The sequence below is a fragment of the Dendrobates tinctorius genome, unplaced genomic scaffold (assembly GCF_039654945.1).
Source record: "Dendrobates tinctorius isolate UK_male_01 unplaced genomic scaffold, ASM3965494v1 ptg000086l, whole genome shotgun sequence".
NCBI lineage: Eukaryota > Metazoa > Chordata > Amphibia > Anura > Dendrobatidae > Dendrobates > Dendrobates tinctorius.
The window spans coordinates 70314577-70338013 of NW_027361754.1; the positions used below are offsets into that span (position 1 = coordinate 70314577).

Consider the following 23437-nt stretch of genomic DNA (forward strand, 5'->3'; position numbering starts at 1 on the left):
TTCAAAAAAAAAAAACAGTGGTGCTCAATGAAGGAACGATTAAAACCCTGGTGGTCTTTCTGGTTCCCTTAGAAGCTAAACTGACTTGTGTCTTAAAGGGGGTTTCTATTTTAATAAACAGTATATTTGGCTGAAATCTGACATCTGGGATCTCCACTAGCGATGATCGAACTTGCTGTGATAAGGTGTTATCTGAGCATACTCGGGTGCTAATCGAGGGACTTTGGCGTGCTCGAAAAATATGTTCGAGCCCCATGGCTGCATGTCTTGCGGCTGTTAGACACAACACATGCAGGGATTGTCTAACAAACAGGCACGTGTTGTGGCTGTCGACATGCAGCTGCGATGGCTAAAACATGTTTTTTGAGCACGCCAAAGACAGCACCCGAGCATGCTCAAATAACACCTTATCTGAGAGCGTTCGCTCATCGCTACTACCCCAACGAAAAAGTTAAAAAAAAAAAAAAAAAAAAGAAAAATACTGCACGTTCTATTTACTGGAAGATTTGCAACCTTTTTACACTTCTGTACGACTCTTCAAAACTGATGAGAAAAATGAGCAAGATTACGTGGAAGAGGACAGAGCCGCCATACTTTTGACAGTGTTGCATCAACTTTAAAAGAAATTGGTGCCTACTGTAAAGCAAAGCAAAATGCCTGCCCATTCCAGGTGTAAATTTACATTTCTGGCCCAAGCACAAACAAAAGACGGCCACATTTATAGAGCATGTACTTTTTTAAATAAATAAGTAAGATATTACTCCAGTGCATATAAGTTTACAATAGTGTATGAAATGCCAGTTCTGGTTTTAAAGGGAAACTAGACGCTTAACACCTGATTTGGTAGTTGACCTGATATTGGTAGATGGTCTCCTAAGCAGGGCTGTGGGGTCGGTAAGCCAAACCTCCGACTCCAACTCAGACTCAGACTCCACGACGCCCTCATACCAAGGCTGTGGAGTCGGTAAGCCAAACCTCCGACTCAAACTCCTCAATTTCCATGACACCAACTTCACCAAAATGGGCTCCGACTCCACAGCCTTGCTCCAAAGGGCATCCATCAGCCAAAGATGGGGTCCTTTTACTTGAATCAAGGTCAGAAGTTGGATATTACAAGGGTGTCTGGTTTGGATCCATTTCCAAATACTCCATTGGAGTTTGTATACCGTACTAACTTCTCTGGTACTGCTCTGTCCTGACAACCCTGCATTTTTGTTGAATAGGACAATTCCTTGTATTATCATAATATCAATTCCTTGATATTACCGTCAGCATGGCCTGTCTTCCTTTTTAAAGAATGTTTACCTCTTGGTAACCCCTACTATCTTTACTCATGGGAATCGCTCAGTTTTGCTTTTGATTAAATATGAAATAAGAAAAATTCCCACAACTACAGGACTTCAGTAATTTTTATTTACGTCCTTGTATTCAGGGAAAAGGAAGAAGAAAAGAAAAAAACTCTATGTTTACATCATGAAAATTTTATAAGGAAATGACCCATGCAATACAACCCCGGAAAAAAAAAAACTGTGTGGTCTCCTTCTGTTTTTTTTTTTTTTTAAAATATTTTTCCAGAAACAGCACCATTCTGGACTATGGACTGTGTCTGATATTACAATTACAGATCAATGAGAGTTATACAGCAAAAGATATTATTGGAAAACTCAGAAGATTGATTGTTCAGGTCATTGGAAAATTTAATGCCAACCTCTCTGGAAACTGTAAAGTTTAGCAATGGGCACTGACTGTCACTAAAGGGGTTTTCCTCATTTTGGACATGGATATCCGGGTAGATAAATGATCCTCAGATTGCTGGACCTTGCAAGCAGGGGCGTAACGATCACAGTCACAGAGGTTGCGACCAGGTCTACGTCAGCGAAAACTTCAGCTGGATGTACATCCTTGTACGCACATTCAGTTGAAGTGTATTGTGACACAGAGACCCATCAGGCCTGTGCGCTGCAATGCACGCTGCCGAAGGGTAGCAGCCGACGCCAGCATGCACGTGACAGGGGGTGCATGGCAGTGACGTCATTTGCACACTGAAGTCAGCTGCAGGCTTCAGAAGAGGACACAGCACGGCGGGGGAGCAGAGGGAAGGCGAATAGAATTATTTTTTTTTCTATGCATTAAAGAACAACGGCAGAACGGGGGACATATAAAAGGATAAGGGACATATAACGTATAATGACAGATAATGTCTGTGGAATTAATGGCACTATATAAGTGAATAAAATAAATAAAAATAAATACATTTACCAGGATGGGGCCCATGATAAGGGACATATATACCAGGATGGGGAACATACAGATGCATCTCAAAAAATTAGAATATAATCAAAAAGTTAATTTATTTCAGTTCTTCAATCCAAAAAGTGAAACTCATATATAAAATTATATAGAGTCATTACACACAGTGATCTATTTCACGTGTTTATTTCTGTTAATGTTGAGGATTATGGCTTACAGCCAATGAAAACACAAAAGTCATTATCTCAGGAAATTAGAATTCACCAGCTGTATGTTCAGTAAATGCACTCAATACTTGGTTGGTGCTCATTTTGCATCAATTACTGCATCAATGCGGCGTGGCATGGAAGCGATCAGCCTGTGGCACTGCTGAGGTGTTATGGAAGCCCAGGTTGCTTTGATAGCAGCCTTCAGCTGGTCTGCATTGTTGGGTCTAGTGTCTCTCATCTTCCTCTTGACAATACCCCATAGATTCTCAATAGGGTTAAGGTCAGGCGAGTTTGCTGGCCACTCAAGCACAATGATACTGTTGTTTTTAAGCCAGGTATTGGTACTTCTGGCAGTGTGGACAGGTGCCACGTCCTGCTGGAGAATGACATTTCCATCTCCAAAAAGCTTGTCGGCAGAGGGAAGCATGAGGTGCTCTAAAATTTCCTGTAGATGGCTGTGCTAACTTTGGTCTTGATAAAACACAGTGGACCTACACCAGCAGATGACATGGCTCCTCAAACCATCACTGACTGTGGAAAGTTCACACTAGACCATGGAAATCAAGGTCCCAGAGTTTGGAGGAAGAGTGGGGAGACAGACTATCCAAGCTGCTTTACCCCTGAGGGTGGTTTGCACGTTCATGACCGGGCCAATTTTTACAATTCTGACCACTGTCTCTTTATGAGGTAATAACTGGAACGCTTCAATGGATACCGGTGATTCTACGAATTTTTTTGTGACATATTGTACTTCATGAAAGTGGTAAAATTTCTTTGATATAACTTGCGTTTATTTGTGAAAAAAAAAAAACGGAATTTTGGGGAAAATATGGAAAATTTCGGAATTTTCATGCCCTTAAATCACAGAGATATGTCACACAAAATGCTTAATAAGTAACATTTCCCACATGTCTACTTTACAACAGTACAATTTTGTAACCAAAAATTTTTTTGTTAGCTAGCTGTAAGGGTTAAAAGTTAAACAGCGACTTTTCATTTTTACAACACCATTTTTATTTTAGGGACCACATCACTTTTGAAGACACTTTGAGGGGTCTATAGGACAGAAAATACCCCAAAGTGACACCATTCTAAAAACTGCACCCCTCAAGTGCTCAAAACCACATTCAAGATGTTTTTTAACCCTTCAGGTGCATCACAAGAATTTTTGGAACCTTTAAAAAAAAAATGAATAATTTAACTTTTTTTCAGAATTTTTTTTACTTCAGATTCAAATTTTTTTATTTTACCAAGGGTAACAGGAGAAATTGGACCCCGAAAGTTGTTGTGCAATTTGTCCTGAGTACGGTGATACCCCACATGTGAGGGTACACCACTATTTGGGCGCATGGAAGAGATCGGAAGGGAAGGAGCGCAGTTTTACTTTTTCAGTGCAAAATTGTCTGGAATTAAAATTGGACACCATGTCACATCTGAAGAGCCCCTGATGTACCTAAACAGTGGAAACCCCCCCATAAGTGACACTGTTTTGGAATCTAGACCCACCAAAGAAGTTATTTAGATGTGCTGTGAGCACTTTTTTTTTTTTTTTTAATTCGTTTATTAAACCATACACATTTAGTACAAGATGTTAAGCTTGATACAAAATATACATATTCAAATAGCATGAAAACGTGAGGCATAATATGCGCATCAATTGTGTGTAAATAAAGCAAACATAATATCAATTGAATTTCAGTAGTATTGTGTTATTGTACCTGTAATAAAACCTGCCTGGCTTTTAAAAGCTATCTAAATCTACCAAAACAAACTATTCCGCAGCCTACTTCTATATAATGAGTAGTTTAATGTGCGACATCTCCGCACTGCAAGGTAAGGTGAGAGGAGTTCCACCTCTCCCAAATCTTTTTAAATTTACCCGGGCACCCTCTATTTTGATACAGTGTCCGCTCATATGGGATAATCAAATTTACCAGAGTGATCCAGGACCCAAGAGAAGGAGGTGAATTCCCCATCCACCGTAATGCTAGTATCTTCCGTTCCATGAACAGTGTCTCCCGTAGAAAAATCCCATCATAATGACCCCATGCCTCCTCATCCCACACTCCAAACAGACAGATCAATGGCTCAAGGGGAACTGGGGTTTGTATCAAGGATGTTAATAATGATGTCACCCCTCTCCAGTATTGCGCAACAACAGGGCAACACCAGATCATATGGATAAAATCTGCATCCATTGAGTGGCATCTCAAGCATTCCGATGACAGGTATCGACCCATCCTAAAGAGTCGTATACCCAGATTGGCGACTCCAGGATTTCTTCCCATTCCTCACCCTGTGTATCAGGGATGAGCCTTTCCCATTTCTTCTTAACAGAGTCTAAGGCACATTCTGTCCCCACTGACAACATATACGTATATAGAGAGGAGATGAGACCTTGAGGGCCCTGAGATTTGAGGATCCCTATCAAGGGTAAAGACGAGATGGCACCATTTATATCTATACTTCTCATATGCAATTGAAAAGCTGACCTTAGTTGTAAATAACGGAAAAACTGGGATCTCGGGACACCACGATTAACCTGTAAATGCTCGAAGGACACCAAAGTACCATGATCGTATAGATCACCTATCGTAGAAACACTGTATTGGACCCAGAATTAAGCGGATGGATGTTCACGTAGCACCGGGAGGTAGTCATTATTCCACAGGGGCATTTCAGCTATAACATCCCTAAATCTAGTCACCCCCCTAATCTGCCTCCATATTGATCGTGCCAAGCGAAGCAGAGGCAATTGTTTCGAGACATTTATTTTCCTCATTTCCAAAAAACCCAGTGGGCAATCAGTCCCTGCAGCATGGAGTAAACGACTCTCAGAATTCGGGAGGTGACCTCCAGGCATCCATGTACTTATGGCCTTGGCCTGTCCAGCTAAATAATATAAAAAGAAATCGGGTAATGCTGCCCCCCCTCCCCTCTTGGGCCTCTGTAGAGTGGTTAACTTGAGTTTAGGCCTAGCTTTCCCCCAAATAAAGGATGTGATTTGGGAATTTAGACTAGCAAAAAAGGATTTGGGCACCACCACTGCACTATGTTGAAGAAAGTAGCTTAGTTTGGGGAGCAATATCATTTTAATTAAATTAATAAGTCCGGCTACAGACAGTGGAAGCTCACCTCAAATCGCAAATTTACCTTTGACCTATATTAAGTTGTAGTTCAAAATTACCACCTTTAGAGATATAAACACCCAAATATTTAAAACTGGTCACAATGGGCAGTAAGGAGAGAGTCTCAAGTCGTGGCATTGGGGCATGGGAGAGAGGCATCAAAGCAGATTTCTCCCAATTTATGTATAGGCCAGAGTATTTACTAAATTTATTTATAGTGGTGATCACTCTTGTTAAGGTCTCTCTCTTCCGCTTTGTCCATAAATATCACCATATCGTCAGCATAGAGGCCTATGGTATCCGTCCGACCTGCTATTTCTATACCAGCAATCTCAGGGGAGGACCTTATACGAATTGCCAGTGCCTCAATAGCAAGAGCAAAAAGGGCCGGGGAAAGGGGACACCCCTGACGAGTTCCCCTAGGCAGTAAAAATGATTCAGATATGGAGTTATTTACGATAACCCGGGCCTTGGGCTTCATGTATAAGACACCGATCCACCTTTGGAATCTACCACCTCAAATATTATCCTCTCTAATAGAAACAGTATTACGATGTTTATATTACTGTTAGTGTATTATTATCTCACTGGATGTTAATATATATATAAATATATTACTGTTAATAAGTTTAAATACTTAAATTTTTTAAGATAGCCCTACTGGTTATTTTTGAAACCACCATGGTTACTTACCGGTAGCCGGTTTTTCCGGAACCCATGACAGCACCACATGAGAGAGGGATCCGCCCCGCCAGGACAGGAACCTACTGAAATATAAGGGGCGGCACCTCTCCCCCGCTTCAGTTGGATTACAGAGCATTGAGAGGACTTCCCGGTTAGTTACATGTTTATCCAACACCACATCACACAAATACACCCGACTATTGTGCACACCCATACGGTGAAAAAAGGGGGGGGAATATACGGGTGCTGTCATGGGTTCCGGAAAAACCGGCTACCGGTAAGTAACCATGGTGGTTTTCCCTTCACCCATGACAGCACCACATGAGAGATTTTTGGAGACTTCGAAACACCTTAGGGAGGGACCACCGCTTGCAGCACCCTTCGACCAAAGGTCAAGTCAGCCGAGGAGGATAGATTTAATCTATAGTGCTTAAAAAAGGTTGAGGGTGAGGCCCAGGTAGCGGCCTTACAAATTTGCTCAATTGATACCTCTGCCTTTTCAGCCCAGGAGGTCGCCACGGCTCTGGTGGAATGAGCCTTGATGCCATCAGGAATCAGAACACCACTAGCTGAGTAGGCTACACTAATGGCCTCCCTAATCCATCTGGCAATAGTCCCTTTCGATACTCCATAACCCTTCCTGGCACCCTGGAAGGCTACAAATAGGGACTGGGACCTCCTCCACTGGCTGGTTACTGATATATACTCTAAGAGGGCTCTTTTCACATCTAGATTATGGAATTTCTCCTCTCCTGGGTTTTTCGGATTTTCACAGAAGGAGGGGAGGACGATTTCCTGGCTACGGTGAAAATCCGACACCACTTTCGGTAAATAAGCAGGGTCTGTTTTTAGGACAAGTCTGTCCTGGTATACCTGGGTATACGGTGGACTAACTGATAGGGCCTGCAGGTCACTTACCCTACGTGCCGATGTAAGGGCCACTAGAATAATGGTTTTTAGGGTAAGATATTTCACTGATAGTTGTTGTACTGGTTCAAATGGTTCCTTTGTGAGAGCTTCTAACACAAGGTTTAAATCCCAGGGAGCCATTTTTTGCGATGGGACTGGTCTAGACCTGTGGCAGGATTTAATAAACCTAGCTATCCATCTGTTTGCCGCTATGTTACAATTATATAGAGCGCCTAGCGCTGAAACTTGTACTTTGAGTGTATTTACCGCTAGGCCTAGCTGTAGACCTGCCTGTAAGAACTCTAAGATAGTCTTGATCGGGGGTTCTTGGTCTAATGGTTTCCCCAGAAACTGCAGAAACTTATTCCATATTCTACCGTATATATTAGTTGTTACTGGCTTCCTACTTTTCATCAGTGTAGCCACCAACCCAGGGGAGAATCCTCTATTACTTAAAAGTGACCTTTCAAATTCCACGCCGTCAGATGGAACCCCTTGAATTGCGTGTGGAATACCGGACCCTGAGCTAGCAGGTCTGGAATCTCTGGCAGTACCCACGGATCTGAGAGGGACATTATCTGTAGTAGTGAGAACCATGGCCTTTTTGGCCAGAACGGGGCTATTAAGATCACTCTGGCATGATCTTCCCTTATCTTTTTCACTACTACTGGGATTAGAGCTACCGGAGGAAAGGCATAACTTAGCTTGAAATCCCACGGAATTTGCAAAGCGTCCACTGCCCATGGCTCTTCCTTTGGGTTCAGTGAACAGAAACTTTTTACCTGCCTGTTGCTTCTGTTGGCAAAGAGGTCTATTATTGGCTCTCCCCAAAGATGTACTATCTTTTGGAACACTACTCGATTCAGGGTCCATTCCCCCTGTTTTAGTGTGTTGCGGCTTAGGAAATCGGCTTGTGTGTTTTCTACCCCTCTGATGTGTAGGGGCTGTAGGTGTCTCTCTGCCCTGTGAAAGATCTCGTTGGTTTCGAGCATTAGGGAGCGTGACCTTGTCCCTCCCTGGTGGTTGATGTAGGCTACTGTTGTGCTGTTGTCCAACATAATCCGGACATTGCGGCCTTCTAGAGTGGGCATGAATATCCTTAGGGCTCTGTTTACTGCCCGTAGCTCTCTTAGGTTGGAGGATGCGTTTTGCTCTAGGTGTCCCCAGGGTCCCTGGGCTACCTGTCCCCTTAGGTGCGCTCCCCACCCCGAGGAGCTTGCGTCTGTCATTATCACGTCGGACACTGGCTTCTGCCACGATGTCCCTGTTAGTAGGTTTGCTCTGTCTAGCCACCATCTGAGAGAGCCTTTGGTTTTTACGGAAAGTTCCAGCCTTCCTTCTAAACAGCCTTTTAGCGACTTCTGTGCTGATAGGACCTCTGCTTGTAGTTGATGGGTATGAAATTGTGCCCATCTGACCGCTGGGATACAGGCTGTCAGAGTGCCTAACAAGGACATTGCCCCTCTCAGGGTCGTGTGAGGTTGATCTATTGTTGCCAAGATCATATCCCTTACCTTTTCCACCTTGGCGTCTGGTAAGAGACAAATTTGTTGATTTGAGTCCAAGATGAAACCTAAGAACATTTGCCTTTGTAAGGGTTGTAGCCTTGACTTCTTGACATTCACCATCCAGCCGAGATTCCGTAGGGTATCTATCACCCTTTCTACTTGCTCTGTGCAGTGACGTTCTGAGTTGCCCACAATTAGAAAATCGTCTAGGTAGGGTATTATAATTGTGTTGTGGATGCGGAGGAATGCTGTCATCTCTGCAACTACTTTTGTAAACACCCTCGGTGCTATGGATATGCCGAATGGAAGGGCTCTGAACTGAAAATGTTTGAGGTTGCCCCGAATGTAGAGCGCTACCCTTAAGTATTTTTGGTATTCTGAATGGATCGGGATGTGGTAGTAAGCATCCTTTAGATCGACTACCGCCATGAAACAGTTGTGGTGTAACAGCCTTATAGCTGAAGTCACTGACTCCATTTTGAAGGTTTGGTTCTGTATCCAACGGTTGAGGCCTCTCAGGTTTATAATCGTCCTGAACGAATGATCCGGTTTTTTTATTAGAAAGAGGGGCGAGTAGAAACCCCTTCTTTCCTGTCCTCTTGGGACCTCGATCAGGACATGTTTGTCCAGCAGGCTTAGGATCTCTGCCTCTAAGGCCAACTGTTCTTCTACCCCTTTCCTGACGGGGGTCACCACAAACGATGCTCTTGGCTGTTGAAAAAAGGGGAATTTTAAACCTTCCTTTATGATGTTTAAAATCCAAGTATTGGAAGATATATTTTCCCAGGCCTGACCAAACAGCATCAGTCTCCCCCCTACGGGGATGCCGGCGTCATTGAGGGGACTTTTTTGCGGATGAAGCGGCTCCCCCGAACATGAATCCAGACTCTTTCTTTTCCGATCTCCCAGAGGCCGGCCTCTATTGAATTTCCCCCTCCGAAAGGGCGGTCTTCTTTGATCTCCCTGAAACCTGGGGAAGCCCTTCTTATCACCCGCTTTTTCTAGGATTTCGTCCAGATTTTTTCCAAAGAGAAATTGTCCATCACATGGAAGGGAGCATAATTTGGCTTTTGATTGTAGATCTCCCGGACACCCTTTAAGCCATAATGCACGCCTTGCAGCATTTGATAGTCCCGCTGCTCTCGCCGTCAACCTCATGGAATCGGCCGAGGTGTCGGCTAAAAAGGCGGCTGCTCCGTGTAGCAGATACATGTCTCCTAAAATGTTCTCCCTAGACATCTTGGAAGCAATTTTTTCTTCTAGCTGCTGTAGCCAGATCATTAGAATCATAGAATCGTAGAGTTGGAAGGGACCTCCTGGGCCATCTGGTCCAACCCCCTGCTCAGAGCAGGATTCGCTAAATCATCCCAGTCAGAGTTAAAGACCGGGCTGTACAGGTACCGGCTATCGCAGGTTTTAGTCCCCCCGCTGTTGCTTCCCAAGCATGCCTTAGGTAGGAGTCTGCTTTCTTATCTAGTGGATCTCTTAGTACTCCTGAGTCTTCTAGGGGCAGGGCCGACCTTTTGGATGACCTGGATACCGCCGCATCGATTTTTGGGACCTTGTCCCATATTTCCGTATCCTTAGGGTCAAAGGGATATCTCCTTTTTGAGGAGGAAGGAAGGCTACCTGATTTTTCAGGCTTCTTCCACTCCCTTTCGATGAGCGCCTGGACTTTTTCATTAACTGGAAAGGTGCGTTTCTTCCTTTCCTGTAACCCACCAAACATTACCTCTTCTAGGGATTTGGTCGCTTTTTCCTCCTGAAGGCCCATAGTTGACCTAATGGCTTTAAGGAGACTATCAGTATCCTCAACCGGAAAACACGGTCTACCCCCTGTGTCACTATCCGAGGAGGAAGAGGACATGCGCTCAGCCTGATATTCGGACGAGGAGGAGTCTGATGAAGAACTTGGGGAGTTTCTTCTACTTTTTTTCTTTTTCTTTAATAATAATTTAAGTGAACCTTCCACCTCTGATTTTATGACAGATCTGAGGTGAGTTGCTAGGCTCGGCACTTCCTCCGCCACTGTTTGCTGTATACAGCTAGCGCAAAGGTTTTTTTGCCAATCTTTCGCTAGGGGTTTTTGGCATATCGCACACTCCCTATTATTTCTTTTGCTCCCTGCTTTTTTGCCTTTCACCTAAGGAAGCAAATAACACACAAAAAGGACCCTATTAATAATGGTCTAACATTCACGAAGATCCACTCACCACCCACAAACTCGGGTACCGGGCTGGAAGGCTGCGCTGGAGCATGTGGTCTGTGTTCTCTCGATCTCGAGGAATCATTTGATCTGTGGCTCGGACGGCTGCTGCTCTTACCGCTCGAACGGCTACCGTGCTTCCGTGCCGAGGTCTGCGACGGGGGTAGAGACAGTGGGGACGGTGAGCGTTCCTGCTGTGACCCCATTGTAACAGCCCGGCCGTTCTGCTCCTTGCCTCCTTTAAATAGGCCCCGGTGAGCGATCCTTTTGACCCTCCCCCCTGCGACCGCCGGCCATTCTTCTCTTTTTTTTTTTCCTTCTTCTTTTGTGGCCGGCGCCGCACTAGGCGCCATGTCCGTCGCGTCCGTGACGTCAGTCGGCGCATACCCAAGCTGCACCGCGCCGCTGACGTCAGGCGCCGGAAGTCGCGCCCGGCTTCCCCTGTCCCAGGGAGAAGGAGCGAGTGGGCGCGCGCGCAGGGGGAGGGAGGCACGGAGGAGCGCCCCGAATGGAGGCCGCCTTACCGCACCCGCACGAACCCGGGGCCTGCTGGAGGAACCCCGGGGACTGCGCTTCCAGGCGCCGACGGCCAGCGCTGCAGGTAAGCTGACCTGCTCTTCCCGCGCCGGGACGGCCCTGGGTCCATGTCTTCATCCATGGCAGGCACCGCCGCTGTCAGCCTGGGATCCCGCTCCAGGACAGGAACCCAACTGAAGCGGGGGAGAGGTGCCGCCCCTTATATTTCAGTAGGTTCCTGTCCTGGCGGGGCGGATCCCTCTCTCATGTGGTGCTGTCATGGGTGAAGGGAAAACAATATTTTACTGTTATATTGTAACCTATATTGTAATATGATGATACAATATTACTGTTAATATTTGAAAATTCAATAAAGTTTGTTGAAAATGGAATCTATCACCAAATCCATATCTCTGCAAACATGCACGGAGAAAAGGCCATTCAAGCGAGTCAAAGGCCTTGGCCGCATCCAGTGATGCCAGTGCCCATTCATTATCTGGTACTAGAGAGCTATATTGGGCCACTGACTGGACACGTCTGATATTCATGGAAGCACTCTTACCCGGCATAAAGTCCATCTGATCAGGGTGTACAGGATCTAATATAACTGAATTCACTCTTTTGGCCAAGATTTTTGTAAAAATTTTATAATCCACATTTACCAATGATATAGGCCTGTAAGATCCACAATCTAAAGGGTCCTTCCCCTCCTTTTTAAGAACTATTATATTGGCCTCATAAAAGGACTCCGGCATGCATCCCCCCTCCCAAATCCTACGAAACACTGTCAACAAAAGGGGTGCCAGTATATCTTGATATTTCCTATATAACTCCACAGGGAATCCATCTGGCCCAGGGGCCTTCCCGGAGGCCATGTCTTTTATAGCGCCCTCTACCTCCTCCAGAGTAAATTCAGCATCCATAAAGGCCTGTTGAGAAGGACTTAGCATGGGAAACTCTATGTCTAACAAATAGTTTAAACACTCTGGGTCATTCACATCCGTCTTGGAATCGTACAATGAACCATAGTAATCATAGAAGCATTTTAGTATCTCCTCAGTCGAGGAAACCAACGTACCACCTGAATCACGAATTTGTAAAATTGTGTTAGTCGCATTATGCTGACGTACCAAGTAAGCCAGAAATCTACCTGCCTGATTACCCATTTCAAAATAAGACTGCCGGACAAAAAATAATTTACGTTTCGTCTTGGTGTCAGTGTATTGAGCATATAACCTTTGAGCGGTCAGCCATTCTGCCCTATTACTGTTAGTTTGATCCAATATATAGGCTGCCTCCGAGTCCTTCAGACGTCGCTCCATCTCGCCATCCTCCTCCGATGTCACCCGCTTAATGTGAGAAATCGTAGAGGATAGACAGCCCCGCAAATAGGCTTTGAGAGCATCCCAAAATACATTAACATTACGGGGTTCGGGGTGGGACGAGACAAAGCAACGTAGCTGATCTATCGTTCTATCAGGGGGTGTTATCAACTTCAGCCAGAACGGATTCAGCTTCCATGCTATCCTATTAGTCAATGGCCCATACTTAAGCTTGAGAATAATTGGACTATGATCCGAGATCCCCCTGTTTCCATGTGTAATATCATCTACCCACGCCGCCAAACTGCTGGATCCAAAAATGTAATCTATGCGAGACAGAGAGCGTTTAGTGGAGGAGTGGCAAGTATATTCCCTCGTCTCTGGATGGTGCACTCTCCATAGATCTAGCCACCCACTACCCGCCATGAATTGTGACAGTTGGGATGTACTCCATCATCTAATCTCAATTTGTCAAGATGGCTATTCATGACCAAATTAAAATCTCCCATACAGATGACGTGTGCGTCCGGGTAATTTAGAGCAACGTTCAATGCCTTCTGAAGGATTGATATATTAGCCGGAGGGGGGTTATGAATACAAAGAATGACATATTTCTGAGAGTTAATCAGCGCATGTACAAACACAAATCGTCCCTCGGGGTCTTTCCGGGCCTCCCTGACCTCCCACCGAATATTCTTATGGATTAACAAAGAAACTCCCCTTGAATAGCTGGTGTGAAAAGCATGTATAAACCATTGCACCCATCGAACTGTATCTCTAGTCAGGTGCGTCTCTACCAGGGCCACAATGTGAGGACAGTAATGTCTGATCTGTGAGAACACCTTAATTTTCTTTTGAGGGGTTTTAATGCCTCTTACATTCCAGGTCATACAAATCAGCTCAGAACCCATTCCCGTCTATCTGAATATGGTGCAAAATGGTGCCCAATCCCGGTGCAGAGACCCCACACAGATAACAGAATTTGGCGTCGGCTGCAGCCTCTATCTAAACAGCTATAAAAATTAAAACTTTTGAAAAAGCAAAAGCAAAAACAGGAACCTAGTAACATAGGCGTACAGTCTTACGCCCCATCAAAATATAAACTAGGGGATACCCTCACTGAATACAGCGTCCAGTATAGCAGGAATTTGGGAACTCGCCGGGAGAGCTCCAATTAGACCATTAATTGAGAAAATCTGATGTGACAGCCGTCACATCAGGATTCCTTCGCCAGGGATCTCCCATGGGACCGTATCCACTCAGTCGCCTCCACCGGATCCGCAAAAAACACGGAGGAACCCTCATGGACAACTCGGATCCGGGCCTGATACATCATCGAATACACAACATTCCTGTCTCTGAGTTGCTTCTTGACCCTGAAGAACTGTGCCCGCTGCTTCTGCAGCTCCACGGAGAAATCCGGAAAAATGGAAACAACAGCATTGTTGAATTTAATAGGACTTTTCAGGTGTACAAGACGCAAAATGGTATCTCTGTCCTTGCAGCTGAGCAGGTGTGCAGGAATGGTCGAGGTGGGGCCCCCGGAGGCAGGGGTCTTGTAGGGACTCTGTGAGCTCTTTCAACGGCGAACATCGAGGAGAATTCGTCCCCCAGGGAGGTCTTAAGCCAATCCTCCAGAAATTGCTCAGGATATTGACCTTCCGAGCGCTCAGGCAGCCCAACAATACGGATATTATTCCGGCGCATTCTGTTTTCTAAGTCATCCGCCTTCTGCTTCCAAGCATTTATGGAGCCCGCCACCTTCGTTAATTTAGCCTCCATAGGTGTAATGGTGTCTTCCACCCTGGACACCCTCGTCTCCACCTCCGTAATGCGTCCCTTCATGGCCTGCATATCCTGACGGAGCCTCCGCACCTCCGTATAAACATCCTCAATTTTCTCCGTCAGGGATGTCCTGGTCAATGAGATTATGAACATAAGGATGAGTGACCTCATGGAGATCAACATCCAACACTGCGGAGACACCATCACATGTTTCTCAACGCAGTGATCTAGAGCAATGCCCCCATCCCTTATGGGAAATATGCAAAAGCATGTAAATCAACAGCCGCGGAGACACCATCACATGTTTCTCAACGCAAGCAATGACTAGCCAGGTCTTTCCCCGGGAAGGAACAACCACGGGAAGGGCAGTCTCCAATGAAGGAAACCACCTATGCCAAAACATGGTATCCATCCACAGACAGCTGTTTCGGGGTATTGCCCCTCATCAGTGTGGAGTAGGAAACTGGCTAGTAGGAGCAATGCCTAGTGAAAGGCTATGAACATAAGGATGAGTGACCTCATGGAGATCAACATCCAACACTGCGGAGACACCATCACATGTTTCTCAACGCAGTGATCTAGAGCAATGCCCCCATCCCTTATGGGAAATATGCAAAAGCATGTAAATCAACAGCCGCGGAGACACCATCACATGTTTCTCAACGCAAGCAATGACTAGCCAGGTCTTTCCCCGGGAAGGAACAACCACGGGAAGGGCAGTCTCCAATGAAGGAAACCACCTATGCCAAAACATGGTATCCATCCACAGACAGCTGTTTCGGGGTATTGCCCCTCATCAGTGTGGAGTAGGAAACTGGCTAGTGGGAGCAATGCCTAGTGAAAGGCTATGAACATAAGGATGAGTGACCTCATGGAGATCAACATCCAACACTGCGGAGACACCATCACATGTTTCTCAACGCAGTGATCTAGAGCAATGCCCCCATCCCTTATGGGAAATATGCAAAAGCATGTAAATCAACAGCCGCGGAGACACCATCACATGTTTCTCAACGCAAGCAATGACTAGCCAGGTCTTTCCCCGGGAAGGAACAACCACGGGAAGGGCAGTCTCCAATGAAGGAAACCACCTATGCCAAATGAGATAGCCTGCATCAACTGCTTGTTTAAGGGTCAATTCTTCCTGTTCCGCCTCCTCCTCACCCCCAGAATGGCGATTTTTGCGCTGAACTTGAGAGTATGTGCTCCTATTATGTCGCGCACTTTCAGCGGGGTCAGGTCTAGCAAACTCCTTTAAATTTTCCGCCGCCGCTCCCGACCCTTTAAGTCGGCTCATGATTGTCTGCCGTGCTTTCTAATTAAATAATTGAGGCGTGTGATCCAGGTATTAAACACTACAGAGGGGTATCACAGCGGGCTGGCAACTGTTAAGTATAGATCAGGCTACAGGGGGATGTCTGAAGGATTACAAGGGCGGCAGCCAGGCACAGTCCAGATAACCTTTATGGTCTGGGGAGGGAGAGGGTCCCGCAGAGGCAGCTGCAGTGGGGGAGGGTGCACAGAGCCTCCCTCAATGATGGCACCAACCGGCACAGTGAACGGATAGGAGACGAGGGATATCACGTGGGGCCCGTTATTCCAGGGCACTCACTGCGCGCTGCCCCAGATTGTCCGCTGTTTTTCTTCTCTGCCCAGCGGCGGTGCAGCAGTGGGAAGCCGGCGCTGTAGCTCTCAGCAGCTGAGCTGCGCCCCCAAGATGGCCGCCGCCTCGTGGGGGAACCAGCCGCCCGTCCCTATCTCCTCCGCCGCCCGCTCCCAGAAGTCATCTCCCGACCTGCCACGGAGTGCCCAGGGGGTCCCAGCGTCCAAGTAGGATCCAGTCAGCAGCAAGTGAGTTGTTAGGAGAGGGTCTAGAGACCAGGATCAGTCAGGATTCTGCGGAGCTCTCCTCACCAGCGTCCTCTCCCTCTCACGGCATAGCCACGCCCCCCTGCGTTGAGCACTTTGAACCCCCAAGTGCTTCAAACAAGTGTATAACACAGAGCAGTAAAAATAAAAAATCATTTTTTCCACAAAAATAATCTTTTCGCCCCCAATTTCTTTATTTTCCCCAAGACTAACAGGAGAAATTGGACCTCAAAAGTTATTGTGCAATTTGTCCTGAGTATGCTGATACCCCTTATGTGTGGATACACCACTGTTTGGGCGCATGGCAGAGCTCAGAAGGGAAGGAACACCAGATTTTACTATTATGGTATGCAGGTGCCATGACCCACTGGGAGAGCTCATGAGGTGCCATAACAGCAGAATCCTCCATAAGTGACCCCATTTTACGAACTACACCTCTCAATGAATTCATCTAGGTGTGTAGTGATGGGTGTGTCACAGAATTTTATACCACTGGGCAGTGAAGACAAAATAACTACATTTTTACCACCAAAATTTAGTTTTAGACAAAGATTTTACATTTTCACATAAGAAGTAGGTAAAAATGGCACCAAAATGTGTCCCACAATTTCTACTGAACGTCGCAATACCCCATATGTTGCTGTACAGTACTACTTAGCCATAGGGAGAGACTCGGGAGGAACGTAGAGCTATTTTCCTATTCACATGAATGGGTCTATGAACATGTCAGTGTGTTTCCACGGACCGTGTGTCTGTGTGCAAAACACGCCGACATGTCCATTTTTTAAAGAAGGCATGGGCCACAAAACGTCCGGCACACGTGCATATGCATAACACACATGGATGTCATCCACGTGACACGCATCGGTGCCGGGGAAGAAGCATTACAGTAAGCACTGTTCCGCGCCAGGTGCTGAACATGGCTCTCATCATTCTCCCTTACTGGAGCCAATCGCCAGCAGATGGGACATTTAAATGATAAAGGAGACAGCAGGCGGCTTATGGGACTATTAGGGTACTGTCACACTTGGCGACGCACCAGCGATCCCGACAACGATGCGACCTGGTAGGGATCGCTGGTGCGTCGCTACAAGGTCGCTGGTGAGATATCAAACAGTCAGATCTCAACAGCGAGGCAGCAACGATATGGAACGATACAACGGTCGTTGGGACCGTCTCTCAGACCTGTAGTATTGTGGTCATTCGTCGTTGTCCCTGTCAAACACAGCGATGCATGCTGGCCAGCGGGTCACCAGCAATCAAAAAATGGCCCAGGACATTCGAGCACGATCAGCAACATCGCAGCAGGGGCCCGATCGCCAATATGTGTCACACATAGCGAGATCGCAGGCGAGATCGCTGTTGCGTCACAAAATCGGTGACGCAACAGCGATCTCGGTATGTGAGACGGGGGCTTTACTCCCATCAGCCTACCCCTGCTGCTGCTAATAACAGTGACAGCAGGAGCGGCTGATGGGGGTATTCATCAGCCGCCGCCTGCGCCATAAATAGGGGGGCTCTCTCCGTGCTTCCCTGAGACCTCCGCAGCAGCGCGATGTGCAGCGCTGCTGCGGGGGCCTCCTTCCCAGCAGGACCCCAGATCCAATATGGCGGCGGGGACCTTTGGGGGCCTGCAGGGAGCCGTCTTCCTCACTGCCTGCAGAGCGCAGGCATGAGGAAGCCTGCTGCAGTGCCTGTGTCAGATCGCTGATCTGTCACAACGATCTGTGATGTGTCAGATCAGTGATCTCACACATGACAGTGATGTCCCCCCTGGGACACTGTAATAAAGTTAAAAAAAAAAAAGTGTAAAAATAATTTATAAAGAAAAATCGCTAAATAAAATAAAAAAAAAAATTCCATAATAAATTCATTTTTTGGAAATAAAAAAAAAAAACAAAACAATAAAAGTACACATATTTAGTATCGCCGCGTCCGTAACGAACCGCCCTATAAAACTGTCCCATTAGTTAACCCCTTTAGTGAACCCCGTAAAAAATAAATATAAAAAACAAAGCAAACAATAATGCTTTATTATCATACCGCCGAACAAAAAGTGCAATAACGCGCGATCAAAAAGACGGATAGAAATAAACATGGTACCACTGAAAACGTCATCTTGTCCCGCAAAAAAACGAGCCGCCACACAGCGTCATCAGCGAAAAAATAAAAAGGTTATAGCTCGCAGAATAAAGCGATGCAAAAATTATTTTTTATATAAAATTGTTTTCATTGCTTAAAAGCGCCAAAACATAAAAAAATGACATAATTTAGGTATCGCTGTAATCGTACTGACCCGAAGAATAAAACTACTATATCAATTTTACCACACGCGGAACGGTGTAAACGCACCCCCCAAAAGAAATTCTTGAAATGCTGGTTTTTGTTCATTCTGCGTCCCAAAAATCGGAATAAAAAACGATCAAAAAATGTCACGTGCCCGAAAATGATACCAATAGAAACGTCAACTCGTCCTGCAAAAAATAAGACCTCACATGACTCGGTGGGTCAAAATATGGAAAAATTATAGCTCTCAAAATGTGGTGATGCAAAAAGTATTTTTACAATAAAAAGCATCTTTAAGCGCATGACAGCTGCCAAATATAAAAACCGCCATAAATAGTAAATCAAACCCCCCGTTATCACCCCCTTAGTTAGGGAAAAATAATAAAATTAAAAAAATGTATTTATTTTCATTTTCCCATTAGGGGTAGGGCTAGGGTTTGGGCTAGGCTTGGAGTTAGAATTGGGGGTTTCCACTGTTTGGGCACATCAGGTGCTCTCCAAACGCAACATGGCGTCTGATCTCAATTCCAGCCAATTCTGTGTTGAAAAAGTCAAATGGTGCTCCTTCCCTTCCAAGCTCTGCCATGTGCACAAACAGTGTTTTACCCCCACATATGGGTATCAGCCTACTCAGGACAAATTGCAAAACAACTTTGGGCTCCATTCTCTCCTGTTACCCTTAGGAAAATAAAAAATTGGGGGCATAAATATCATTTTTGTGGAAAAAAAATATGATTTTTTTATTTTCACGCCCGGGCGTTATAAACTTCTGTGAAGCACTTGGGGGTTCAAAGTGCTCACCACACATCTCTAGTTCCGTGGGGGGTCTAGTTTCCAAAATGGTGTCATTTATGGGGAGTTTCCACTGTTTTGGCACATCAGGGGCTTTCCAAACGCAACATGGTGTCCGATCTCAATTCCAGCCAAAAAAGTCAAATGGCGCTGCTTCCCTTCTAAGCTCTGCCATGCGCTCAAATAGTCGTTTACACCCACATATGGGGTATCAGCGTACTCAGGACAAATTGCACAATAACTTTTAGGGTCCTGTTACCCTTGGGAAAATAAAAATTGGGGGTCAAAAGATCATTTTTTTGGAAAACATATGATTTTTTAATTGTACGGCTGTACGTTATAAACTTCTGTGAAGCCCTTGTGGATTCAAAGTTCTCACCACATATCTAGATAATTTCTTTCTCATTTTTGCAACACCATTTTATTTTTACGGACCACATCACATTTGAAGTCACTTTTTGCGGTGTCTAAATGATAGAAAATACCCAAAAGTGATACCATTCTAAAAACTGCCCCCCTCAAGGTGCTCAAAACCACATTCAAGAAGTTTATTAACCCTTCAGGTGCTTCACAGGAATTTTTTGAATGTTTAAAAAAAATTAACATTTAACTTTTTTTCACAAAAAAATTACTTCAGGTCCAATTTTTTTTATTTTACCAAGGGTAACAGGAGAAATTGGACTGCAATAGTTATTGCGCAATTTGTCCTGAGTACGCTGATACCTGATATGTGGGGGGGAACCACTGTTTCGGAGCATGGCAGAGCTCAGAAGGGAAGGAGGGCCGTTTGACTTTGGCTGGAATTCAGATCTGGGGCCATGTCGCGTTTGGAGAGCCCCTGATGTGCCTGAACAGTGGAAACCCCCCAAAAGTGACCCCACTTTGGTATCTAGACCCCCCAAGGAACTTATCTAGATGTATGATGAGCAATTTGAACCCCCAAGTGCTTTATAGATGTTTATTAAAGCCCGGATGTGAAAATAAAAAAATCATTTTTTCCACAAACATGATTATTATTATTAATATTTATTTATATAGCGCCATTGATTCCATTGTGGTGTACATGAGAAGGGGTTAGATACAAATTACAGATATAACTTACAGTAAACAAACTAACAATCAGACTGATATGGAGGGGAGAGAGGACCCTGCCCTTTCGGGCTTACATTCTACAGGATGGTGAGGAAGGAGACAGTAGGTTGGGGGGTTGCAGCAGCTCCAGTAGTGGTGAGGGGGCAGCGGGGATCATTGCAGGCTGTAGGCTTTCCTGAAGAGGTGGGTTTTCAGGTTCCGTCTGAAGGATCCGAGTGTGGTTGATAACCGGACGTGTTTGGGCAAAGAATTCCAGAGGATGGGGGCTATTCGGAAGAACTCTTGGAGGCGGTTGGGTGAGGAGCGAATAAGTGTGGAGGAGAGAAGGAGGTCTTGAGAGGACCGGAGATTACATGAGGGAAGATATCGAGAGATTAATTCAGAGATATATGGAGGAGACAGGTTATAGGTGGCCTTGTAGGTCAGTATTAGTAATTTGAATTGGATACGCTGAGGGAATGGAAGCCAGTGAAGAGATTTGCAGAGGGGAGAAGCGGAGGAGTAGCGAGGAGAGAGATGAATTAGTCGGGCAGTTAAGGATGGACTGGAGAGGTGCGAGGGTGTTAGCAGGGAGGCCACAGAAAAGGATGTTGCAGTAGTCGAGACGGGAGATGATGAGGGCATGCACAAGCATTTTAGTAGAGTGAGGGTTGATGAAGGGATGGATTCTGGAAATATTTTTGAGCTCGAGGCGGCAGGAGGTGGAGAGAGCTTGGATGTGTGGTTTGAAGGACAGGGCAGAGTCAAGGGTTACTCCGAGGCAGCGGACCTCTGGTACGGGGGGAAGCGTGATGTCATCAATTGTTAGCGAGTGTCTAGATGTGCAAGGTTTCTGCGGGGATGCGCGTGTTGCTGGACATGGGTGACGGGTGAGGAGGACAGGATGAGAAAGTGAGTAGATGGTGGTCAGATAGAGGGAGAGGGAAGGTTGTGAAGTTAGAAAGAGAGCAGAGGCGGGTGAAGACCAGGTCTAATGTGTGTCCGTCTGTGTGGGTGGCTGAGGAGGACCACTGAGTAAGTCCAAAGGAAGAAGTGAGCGACAGAAGTTTTGCGGCTGCTGACTGGTGGGTGTCAATGGGAATGTTGAAGTCACCCATGATGATGGTGGGAATGTCAGCAGAGAGAAAGTGGAGGAGCCAGGTGGAGAATTGGTCAATAAAGGCAGTGGTGGGGCCTGGAGGTCGGTATATGACAGCCACTTGGAGGTTGGAGGGAGAGTAGATGCGGACAGAGTGGACTTCAAAAGAGTGGAGGATAAGGGAGGGTAGAGGTGGGATTGGGTTGAAGGTGCAGATGGAAGAAAGGAGAAGGCCCACTCCTCCACCATGTCTGTTGCTAGGGCGAAGAGTGTAGGTGAAGTGGAGGCCGCCATAGCATAGCATAGCAGGGAAGGTGGTGTCGGAGGGTGTCAGCCATGTTTCAGTGAGGCCGAGGAAGGAAAAAATTGCGAGAGGTAAAGAGGTCGTGAATCGGAAGGAGCGGGCATTCCAGAGTGATACAGAGAGAGGGAGCAGGGTGGTGGGCGTCAAAGGCACGGATTTGAGGTTGGAAAGATTTTGGGTGTTTTTTGGATTGGGAGTGATAGAAGGGGGTAATAATGGGAGGTACCCCAATCTTTTAGTCCCCAATTTTTTTTTTATTTTCCCAAGGGTAACAGGTGAAATTGGACCCCAAAAGTTGTTGTCCAATTTGTCCTGAGACCGTTGATACCCCATATGTGGGAGAAAACTACTGTATAGTCACACGTCGGGGCTCGGAAGGCAAGTAGTGACATTTTGGAATGCAGACTTTGATGGAATGGTCTGCGGGTATCATGTCGCGTTTGGAGAGCCCTTGATGTAACTAAACAGTGGAAACCCCCCACAAGTCACCCCATTTTGGAAACTAGACCCCCAAAGAAACTTACCTAGATGTGCTCTTTGAACCCCCAAGTTCTTCACAGAAGTTTATAAAACCCGGGCGTGAAAATAAAAAAATCATTTTTTTTCCACAAAAATGATATTTTTGCCCCCAATTTTTTATTTTCCCAAGGTTAACAGGAGAAATTGGACCCCAAAAGCTGTTGTGCAATTTGTACTGAGTAGGCTGTTAACCAATATGTGGGGGTAAACCACTGATTGGGCGCATGGCAGAGCTTGAAAGGGAAGGAGCACCGTTTGACTTTTTCAACATAGAATTGGCTGGAATTGAGATCAGATGCCATGTCGCGTTTGGAGAGCCCCTGATGTACCTGAACAGTGGAAACCTCCCAATTCTAACTCCAACCCTAACGGGAAAATGGCAATAAATACATTTTATTAATTTTATTATTTGTCCCTAACTAAGGGGGTGATACAGTGGGGTTTGATTTACTATTTATAGCGGGTTTTTATGTTTGGCAGCTGTCACACGCTAAAAGACGCTTTTTATTGCAAAAAATAGTTTTTGCATCACCAAATTTTGAGAGCTGCAATTTTTCCATAATTTTGACCTACAGAGTCATGAGAGATCTTATTTTTTGCGGGACAAGTTGCCATTTTTATTGGTACCATTTTCGGGCACGTGACTTTTTTTTATCGCTTTTTATTCCGATTTTTGGGACGCAGAATGAACAAAAACCAGCAATTCATGAATTTCTTTTTTTTGGGGAGGGGGGGGGGGGGGAGTTTACACCGTTCCACGTGTGGTAAAACTGATAAAGCAGTTTTATTCTTTGGGTCAGTACGATTACAGCGATCTCATTTATACCATTTTTTATGTTTTGGCGCTTTTATACAATAAAAACAATTTTATATAAAAAAAATATTTTTGCATCGCTTTGTTCTGAGAACTATAACTTTTTTACTTTTTCGCTGATGACACTGTATAGCAGCTCATTTTTTGCGGGACAAGATGGCGTTTT

General features: G+C 45.5%; 2 protein-coding genes across 4 annotated transcripts in view; both read right to left on the reverse strand.

Moving 5' to 3' along the window:
* Nucleotides 1-23437, reverse strand: part of VPS13D (vacuolar protein sorting 13 homolog D) — a 438357-nt gene that overhangs the window by 64448 nt on the left and 350472 nt on the right. The gene's annotated exons all lie outside the window — the stretch shown is intronic.
* On the reverse strand, nt 6641-13376 carry LOC141098001 (uncharacterized). Its single transcript, XM_073585584.1, has 2 exons — nt 10921-13376; nt 6641-10831 (listed from the first exon to the last, which is right to left on the reverse strand). The coding sequence occupies exon 2, from the start codon at nt 9976-9978 to the stop codon at nt 7633-7635; it is 2346 nt and encodes a 781-aa protein (XP_073441685.1). The 5' UTR covers nt 9979-10831; nt 10921-13376; the 3' UTR covers nt 6641-7632.

Excerpts from the sequence above, each read along its gene's own strand:
- LOC141098001 (XM_073585584.1), bottom strand. The coding sequence starts at position 9,978 with ATGATTCTAATGATCTGGCTACAGCAGCTAGAAGAAAAAATTGCTTCC.